The sequence below is a fragment of the Schistocerca piceifrons genome, chromosome 10 (assembly GCF_021461385.2).
Source record: "Schistocerca piceifrons isolate TAMUIC-IGC-003096 chromosome 10, iqSchPice1.1, whole genome shotgun sequence".
In the NCBI taxonomy this organism is placed as follows: domain Eukaryota; kingdom Metazoa; phylum Arthropoda; class Insecta; order Orthoptera; family Acrididae; genus Schistocerca; species Schistocerca piceifrons.
The window spans coordinates 95,873,246-95,883,194 of NC_060147.1; the positions used below are offsets into that span (position 1 = coordinate 95,873,246).

The 9,949-nt window shown below is 38.2% G+C and overlaps 1 protein-coding gene across 1 annotated transcript in view; it reads right to left on the bottom strand.

The window, feature by feature from the left end:
* The window catches only part of LOC124718720, a 211,695-nt gene extending 202,499 nt beyond the window's left edge, over positions 1-9,196 (bottom strand). Inside the window, exons 1-2 of the mRNA XM_047244338.1 lie at positions 8,147-9,196; positions 8,031-8,067 (exon numbers count right to left, since the gene is read on the bottom strand). Coding sequence (XP_047100294.1) covers positions 8,031-8,067; positions 8,147-9,111 — 1,002 coding nt within the window. The 5' untranslated portion in view covers positions 9,112-9,196. The remainder of the gene's footprint in view (positions 1-8,030; positions 8,068-8,146) is intronic.
* Positions 9,197-9,949: the final 753 nt, after the last annotated feature.

The window sequence follows — 9,949 nt, forward strand, 5'->3', positions numbered from 1 at the left end:
AAAGTTGTCATTAATAACCCATTGCAATTCTAAAATAATAACATAATGCACAGCAACAACATTAGAAGGAAGGATGTGAATTGTGGTTTATTTGTCTCATAGTGTACATAACATAAATCATATGATTCAGGTACAGAAATCACGTAAAATTGTGGTAAAATTTCACCATAAACAAAGAATAGCTGATGTTAACAAACAGCATAATAATAATAATAATAATAATAATAATAACAATAATAATAATAATAATACAATTTGGTTATATATACATACAATAAAATCTAAAACTTAATTACACGTTGCTCAAATTATCATTTCATTGTCTATGAATTGATCTATTGAATAGTAGCATTTCTCCCACAGAATCTGCTTTACCCACATTTTTAAAATTTCTGGCTTCATATTAAATATGTTTTTGCCCATTAACTTCTTGTATATTGTCATCCCTATATACTGTGGAGTCCGTGAATATAATTTCAACTGGGGTGTGGGAGCATAAAATTATTTTATTTCTTGTGTTATATGTATGGCTAAAATGATTCTCCTCAAATAATTTTTGTCTGCTGTGTGGGAAGATTATAATTTCATAAATGTATATGGAGGGTACAATTAGGATTTGTAATTTTGGAAATAATAAGCGACAAGACTCTATTTGATATGCAGTACACATGTATCGAACGTTAAACTGACATGTTCCACATCATTACAAAATGTTGTATTCATGATCTAAGGAACAAGTATTAATGTCATGTAATGCAACCCCACCATATTGCTCACATAGGGATCATGAGGATAACATTAGAATAATTACTGCACGTGCAGAGGCATTCAAACAATCATTCTTCCCATGCACCACATATGAATGGAAAGGAAGAAATCCTAATAGCTGGTACAATGGGATGTACCCTCTGCCACACACCTCAAGGTGGTTTGCAGAGTATGCACTTGATAGATATGTACCCAGCAGAACAGTTCGTAATGGAAGGGATCCTCCATGGTATACAGTCACAGTAAAGAAAGTTCTAATGAAACAAAGACTACTGGATAGTAGGAGTAAAACAAAGCGTAGGACTATAGATAGAGAGATTCTAACTGAAATGCATTTGGCTATCAAGAAAGCAATGCATGATGCCTTTAATAACTACCGTAGCAGAATATTGTTAAATGATATATCACAAAACACAAAGAAATTCTGGTCGTAAGTTAGTGGCACCCAAGTTAGTGTCCAGTCCCTTGCGAATGACACAGGAACACAAATTGAAGATAACAAAGCAAATATTCTATATTGAATTTGTGTCTGAGTTAGAAAAGGGGGGGGGGGGGGCTAACTATAATCTATTATACATCCCTCGAACAAAAACATATGCCCAGTTCTTCGAAAAATTCAGAGGTCACACATGTCATCAAGAAGGGTTGTAGAAGTGATCCACAAAACTACCCTTGACATCAATTTGTTGTAGAATCTTAGAACATATTCTGAGCTCAAGCATAATGAGATATCTTGAACAGATAGACCTCCTCAATGCCAACAAGCAAGGATTCCGAAAACATTGATCATGTGAAACCCAACTTGCACTTTCCTCACATGACATAGGAAGTTATGGATCAAGACAGTCAGGTAAATGCAGTACTTCTTGATTTCCGAAAAGCGTTTGACTCAGTACCACACCTACACTTATTGTCAAAAGTATGATCATATGGGGTATCAAGTGAAATTCTTGACTGGATCAAGGACTTTTTGGTAGGGAGCACATATGTTACCTTGGATGGAGAGTCATTGTCAGATATAGAAGTAACTTCGGGTGTGCCCCTAGGAAATGTGTTGGGACCCTTGCTGTTCATGTTGTATATTAATGACACTGCAGACAATATTATGAGAACAATTAGACTTTTGCAGATGATGCAGTTATCTATAATGAAGTACTATCTGAAAGAAGCTGCATAAATATTCAGCCAGATCTTGATAAGATTTCAACTTGGTGCAGAGACTGGCAACTTGCTCTAATTGCTCAGAAATGTAAAAGTTTTCACTTCACAATACAAAAAAAGTATTATTATCACTATAATATCAATGAGTAACTGTTGGAATCGGCCAACTCATACAAATACCTGGGCGGACCACTTTGTAAGGGATATGAAATGGAGTGATCACATAAGCTCAGTCATGGGTAAAGCAGGTGGTAGACTTCTGTTTATTGGCAGAATACTAGGGAGGTGCACTCAATTTATATAGGAGATTTCTTGCAAATCACTTATGCAACCGGTTCCACAGTTCTGCTCATGTGTGTGGGATCCATGCCACATAGGACTAGCAGGGGATATTGAACATATAAAGAGGAGCACAGCACAAATGGTCACAGGTTTGTCTGATCCATAGGAGAGTGTCAAAAAGATACTGCATGAACTGCATTGGAAGACTCTTGAAGATAGATGTAAGCTATCCTGAGAAAGTCTATTATCAAAGTTTCAAGAACCAGCTTTAAATGATGGCTCTATGAATATACTAAAACTTACTGTGTGAAACTTTGCGGCAAATTAAAACTGTGTACTGGACCGAGACGCGAACTCAAGACCTTTGCCTTTCACGGGCAAGTGCTCTACCATCTGAGCTAGCCGAGCACGTCTCACGACCTGTGAAGTTTGGAAGGTAGGAGACAAGATACTGGCAGATTTGAAGCTGTGAGGACAGGTCGTGAGTCATGCTTGGGTAGCTCAGATGGTAGAGCACTTGCCCGCGAAAGGCAAAGGTCCCGAGTTCGAGTCTCGGTCCGGCACAGAGTTTTAATTTGCTGGGAAGTTCCATATCAGTGCACAATTCGCTGCAGAGTGAAAATCTCATTCTGGAAACTTCCTATGTATTGCTCATATAGGGATAGTGAGGATAAGATTAGAACAGTTACTGCGTACACAGAGGCATTCGAACAATAATTCTTCCCACACTTCATAGATGAATGGAATGGGAAGCAATCCTCATAACTGGTTCAATGGGACATACCCTGTACCATGCACTTTACTGTGGTTTGTGGAGTATAGAGTAGATGTTTCCACAAGGGCTGAAGAGTGGTAGCAGATAATTGCAGCTTTTCTAAGAAAAGTCTCAGATTTGGCTGAAATTTAGCACACCAATGCTACCAAGTGTGGAACACCCATGTACAAAATTTTAAGTTCCCTGGCAATTAGTTCCAGAATTATGGCTTGTGAAAGAAGGTGGTGCGACCCAGAAATTGCAACCCGCATCTGGCAATCTATCTTCAGACTCAACTTCAGGTCTTAATAACTTTGGAACTATTCCACACAGTCCAGTGAAATTTTTACAACCAGTAACACCCACTTAGAGGACACACTCTATCAATCAAAACACCAACAACATATTTCTGAGGGAAAAAAAATCCAAAATGTGATTAAAAAATGTAATACGTTAAAAGGTACATATTGTAGGTGCCCTCCATGCCAAATATAATTCACTCAAAAAGGGATTTTTTTTTATGTGGCCTAAACACACGCAGAACTCATCTTCCCCATATCAGTCACACAAACAGAGTTACATGCATACGAAAATACAAAAATTTGAAAAATTACCTGAAAAACATGGATTTTCTAAGTGTAGTAGCACAAAAGGGACAAGTGAGATCCAAGACAAATTTCAAACACTGCATAAGTAGACCATAATATAATATGTGCCAAATTTCAACTTGTTATTGCAAGGCATTTGTGTACAATAAAATGTGACAGAGATGTATTTGGTTACGTTTCTTTTAACACGATTTAGCAAGTAATAGTGATGATGCAGACAGCTGGTTTCAGATAAAGCTACAGCAATTGTTGGGAACCATTAGGCAACAGAAAGTTAAACAATGGTAGTTTTCAGGGACAGAATGAGTCATTGTTAGGCAGGAACAACAAAGGAAACAAACAACAATTACAAGTTACTCATGTTTTAAAGATTCTAGTTCAGACTGGTCAGTACTGTTGTGAAAAGTCAGTATGGAGGCAGAAGAGTGTACTAGTGGTGCTTTTGTTCAAACAAGTTGCAGTACTGGTAGAGCACAAGCATCTGAATGTATTTGCTTTGTACTGTATGATCTGGATGAATCGGACCAAGATTTGTTGCTATGGAGATCCGGGATACAGCCTGTGGGCACAAGAAGTACAGTTCCAGGAAACTTTAGTGTTTGTTATCATCATATGAAAGTGTTTCTGGATAAGCATTCTTTCCTACAAAGAAGTTGTTTTGATCCATTTAGGATTCATAACAAGACAGTGAAGTGTAGCCTCAGAGAAATTCATATAAAATCAGTATTGAAAGTGAATACTGCATGGGACTTTACATGAAACCAAGACAAAAGTTTAGTTACAGGTGTGTTACACTGCTAAAAAATGAAGAATATTCTGATAATTTACATGACAGTGACGAAGAGTATCAGCCACCTACAACCACAGCGAATGAGCAATTAAATACTTCAGTGACTGCTCTTGGTTTGTCTCCCACGAAGACACACAAAGTTGGGAAAAGAGACAGGCCCAGCTATGGTAGAAGAAAACTACAAGAAGCTCAAGTGGAATTAAAACACAAAATAGCTGACTCACTAACGGCGGAAGAGGAAGAACTATTTGCTCCAAAGGAATAGAAATCATACCAAAAATGCTCTGATTTAGACAAAATTGTGCATGATTTGAAAGAAAAATGTGCCATATCCACACGCCAAAAAGAGTAGCTATTCTTACCCTTGCACGTTCCAGCTGGTCTACTGACTACACTGCAAAGGAATTCAATGTTTCTACACATACGGTAAAGCAAGCTAGGAAAATAAAAGCAACCCAAGGAGTGCTTCCACAACGTCAGCACACTCAGGGTAAGCAATTTAGTTCAGAAATAAAGATGCTAGTGTCGGAGTTTTATGAAAATAACGACTACAGCCGAATAATGCCTGGAAAAAAAGACTATGTAATGGCGAAAATGGGAAATGTACATGTACAGATTCAAAAAAAGTCTGTTGCTATGCAACATATCAGAACTATATGCAGAATTCAAGGAAAAGTATCCCAATACTGAAGTAGGTCTATCATTTTTTTTTTCAATCTTCGGCCAAAATGGGTTGTGCCTGTAAGTGCAAGAGGCACACACAATGTTTCTGTATGTAAGACCCATCAAAATACTAAGTTGACATTTGCTGCTATAAAGGATTCTGGTCTGGATTACAAAGGTGCAATGAAGCTGCTGGTGTGTGACATCAGTTCCTACCAGTGCACGATACACAGGTGTAAAAAGTGTCCTGGTAAGGCAAATCTTGCAGAACACTTGAATAACAAACTGTATGGTGAACTCCTTATGGATGACAATGAACTTGTTTCTTATAAACAATGGACACACATGGACCGCACAAGTCTTGAAACAAAGCAAAGTACAGTGGAAGATTTTGTTGAAATGTGTTGTCAAAAAAACGGACAAACTGACCACATACAGCTTCACAGCAACAGCACAATCAGCTTATCTCCAGTTTTGTAAGGATAATTTGAAACAAGATGAAATTATAGTAATATTAGACTTTTCTGAAAATTATGCATTTATAGTTCAAGGATATCATTGGGACAACAGTTAAGCAACTCTCCAGCCATTTGCAATTTACTATAGAGGTGATCAGGTGATGTGTCTGTCACCATGCCATTGCAGTTCATGCCCACATTCGCACTGTCATGGAATATGTGAAAAACAAGCTGCCTCACGTACATTTTGCGAAATACTTCAGTGATGGGGCAGCTAGTCAGTACAAAAACTGTAAAAATCTTAAAAATTTATGCATGCATTACCATGACTTTCAGATTCATGCAGAATGGAATTTTTTCGCACCAAGTCATGGTAAAAATGTATGTGATGGTATTGGTGCTACCATTAAGAGCATGGCATTACAAGCTAGTCTGCAGCACCTTACAGAAGGTCCCATTCTAACACCTTTTCAATTATTTACTTGGGTACAGAAAAATATATCTCGCATACAATCATTCTATGTTTCGAAAGATGAGGTGAAATCAGTCGAAGAGTTGCTAAAAAGCAGACTAGAACACGTTAAAATTGTTGCAGACACAAGGATCCATCATCACTTCTCTCCAGCGGACTCTGACAATGTGCAGATGAGCAGACTGTCCGGTTATAACTGTAAGTTCATGCACAACATGTGTCTTCACAGTGTGTCTGACTCAGTATTCAGAAGCAAAAGCAGCAACATACAACCAGGTTGCTATGTTATTGCTGTTTATGATGACAAATGGTACTTAGGATGTGTCACAGAGTACTGTGAAGCAGAAGGTGATGTATTTGTGAACTTCATAGGACCAGCAAGATCATTTCATTGGCCACGTTTGGCAGACAGGTGTTGGATTCCTTTCGAACATATTCTTATGACAGTTCCAGTTCCTACCACAGTGTCAGGAAGACAGTACAATTTGCCACTCAATGTACAGAGTACAGTAACTAAAGTGCTTCTGTTCGAAGCACAATCAGCTGGTTTTTAGCAGTTAAGGTGCAGTAAACATTAATGATAGGTTGTGTTACTCTGTCTGTACGTTGTTGCTTAGTGATTAAACAGTTGTTGGAGAGGATAAGAAGAGGCATAACAGTTTACAATATGTTTTTACAAAACTGTGTTGTGGAACAATGACCACATCACCAAATACATCTGTCAACTTCACCGAGCGAGGTGGCGCAGTGGTTCGACACTGGACTCGCATTCGGGAGGACGACGGTTCAATCCCGCGTCCGGCCATCCTGATTTAGGTTTTCCGTGATTTCCCTAAATCACTCCAGGCAAATGCCGGGATGGTTCCTCTGAAAGGGCACGGCCTACTTCCTTCCCCATCCTTCCCTAATCCGATGACCACGCCGTCTGGTCTCCTTCCCCAAAACCAACCAACCAATCTGTCAACTTCCATTGTACACAAATGTCTGCAATAACATGCTGAAATTTTGAGATATATATCATTATGGTCTACTTATGCAGTGCGTGAAATTTGGCTTGTATACGACTTGTCCCTTTTGTGCTACCACACTTAGAAAATCCATGTTTTTGAGGTAATTTCTTAAATTTTTGAATTTTCGTGTGCATGTAACTGAGTTTTTGCGACTGATATGGGCATGATGAGTTCTGTGTGCGCTTAGGCCACATTAAGCTTACCACAAAAAATTTATACCCTTTTTGAGTGAATTATATTTGGCATAGAGGGCACCTACAATATGTACCTTTTAACGTATTACATTTTTTAAATCACATTTCGGAATTTTTTATTTTCCCTCAGAAATATGTTGTTGGTGTTTTGATTCATGGAGTGTGTTCTCTAGATGGATGTTACTGGGTTGTAAAAATTTCACTGAACTGTGTGGAATAGTTCCAAAGTTATTAAGACCTGAAGTTGGGTCTGAAGATAGATTGCCAGATGCGGGTTGCAATTTCCGGGTCATGCCACCTTCTTTCACAAGTCATAATTCTGGAACTAATTGTCAGGGGAAACTAATACTTTGTATGCGAGTGTTCTACACATGGTAGAATTAGTGTACTGAATGGTTGAACTGACATGAAATGACCCCACTGTAAAAAAAACCTATACTGGCCAAGCCAATGATTTAGCAATGGTGACAGTGGCCTTTTTGTCTGGGTCTACTGGTGTGCATTAGCTGTGCTGATCCGATTAATCAGAAAACTTTGAAAACTTTTAATGTCAATTGACTATGGCCACAGAAGACTAAGCAGTTAAATTAGAACACTTTTTCTATTATGAAAACTAGTTTCTGATTGTGCAGGAACAATAATGGCATCAAACTAATGAACTAAACTTTGTAAGAATATGACCCTTTTTTGTATATTTGTGCAACACATAATACAAGACACAAGTCCATTGACATACATCCATAAAAACTGAGAGACTAAACAGTACACTTTTCAACTATCACATTTCCACTACAGAAATTTTGTTATCTTACTAATTACTAATGTCAGCTTTTGACCATTAAAAAGTTGCAATCTGTTGTTATTACTTACCGAATCAGTATGCTCCAACTGGCTCATCATCTCATATCTGAAATTAAAAATATTTCTTAGAGCTTATGCTGACATCTCATGTGACATATGCAAGTTCCATCCTCTATTTTGCTTACCGAATTCCATCACGATATAGGGTTCCTAGTTCTCCGAGAAATTTCACAAAGAAAAATTCTTCATTTTTCATGGCATTCTTGTAAATGGCAGCGCACAATAATGGATCAAATGACAATTCTGTGCCCACATTATCTCCTGATTTACACACTTTAGCATGAAGTTTTTGAAAGGTGTTTCCCACTTCATTACTGAGAGTAAGTTTATGATTCTTGACAACTTTACAGAATTTATCGTCACTATAGCATTCACGAAGCCTCCAGCATTTTGAGTGAAGTGTAGTTCCATTTGCAATCCTCTCTTTCAGTAAAGTTATCAGTGTAGCTTTTGTGTTACCTATCACTACCTGCAAAAAGCAGCTACCATTGTCAACATCAATAACGCCAATGACAGGGTGCTCTGCTGGGGTCCTGTAATTATCTACTGCCCTCTTCCCAAGTTTGCCCTCTACAACTTCTAGGTTGCGTCCTTCTCCTCCAAGCTTAGAAGTATTTCTGATCAGCGCATCCATGCAGGCCTCCTGACACAATAGATACCACTTATTAACAGTACGCACAGTAATCGAAAGTTCTCTCTGAGCAACGCATGGTGGAAAATCATGTGCCCAAAAATACATCAGAATCGTAATTTTCTGAAGTGACAATTTACTAGATTGGAAAACAGTGCCATTTCTTAGGGACTTGGTACACATTCGACATTTATTGCACTCCCACTCATACTTGTCAGCTCTGGAGCCGGTGCAATTTTGTCGGTGAACCAGTGTCATCGGCCTGCCGCAATTATCGCACGCTGTTTCTCTGTTCAGCATGCCTATTCTCTGAAACCATTTGAGGGCCAATAATTTTTTTCTGTTTAATAACTTTATTAATTTACATAAATTGAACGTGCTGAGATTTGCTACTGGCGGGGGGCTAGTCGCTGCTGCGGGATTTGCTATAGTAACTTTCTTTGGTTTGATTTTAGTCATTTTCAATCACAATAACATCAACAAAGGCTATCACAACATATCACAAAATCCCACACGCGGTAAACAAACGACACTTCTGCTTGGCAGCTCAATTCAGCGATTATGACACATTCATATTTGCCAAAGATGTTATTGGTACAACCGTGGAACAACAGAGCCACTTCAGGTAAAGTTGTTACCTCAGTCGCAAAATAGCAGCCTTTTCATGTACGGATCATTTGATAATAAATTACTTAATTTTAAAATTATTTAATTTTACAATTTTCGAATATGAATGCAAATAGGTTTCCATTACTAGTTTTCTTTCAGAACAATTCTTTTCCTCGAAGACCTGTTCCGGTCGAATGGTCGATGCATCTCACGCTGATATGAACAACTCTGTGTTTAGTGTTTAGTACTCAGATCAGATTCAGAACAAGTGAGCAACTCATAAGTCATAAGAGTGAGTTGTGGTTTTTCGTTGCCGTTCTCAGTTCTGTTATTGTGTGCAAATTGTAATTTAGGTAACAGTGAATAATGTCAGATAAAAGCAAAGTTGATTTGGGTCTTCTAGAAGAAGATGACGAATTTGAAGAGTTTCCCGCTGAAGGTAATGACTGACAAAATTAAATTCGAAATATTTTAGTACAAATGCTTCCAAACTAGTTGTTAAAATTTTATTCCAGATTGGACAGGGAAAGACGAGGACGATGAGGATATAAGCGTATGGGAAGACAATTGGGACGATGACAACATAGAAGATGATTTCAGTTTGCAGTTGCGGTTAGTATCAAGTAATAGTTTTTCATTGTTGGTCCAGTCACAGAGTTGGCCTGCAGAGAAGTTGAACGAGCCTTGT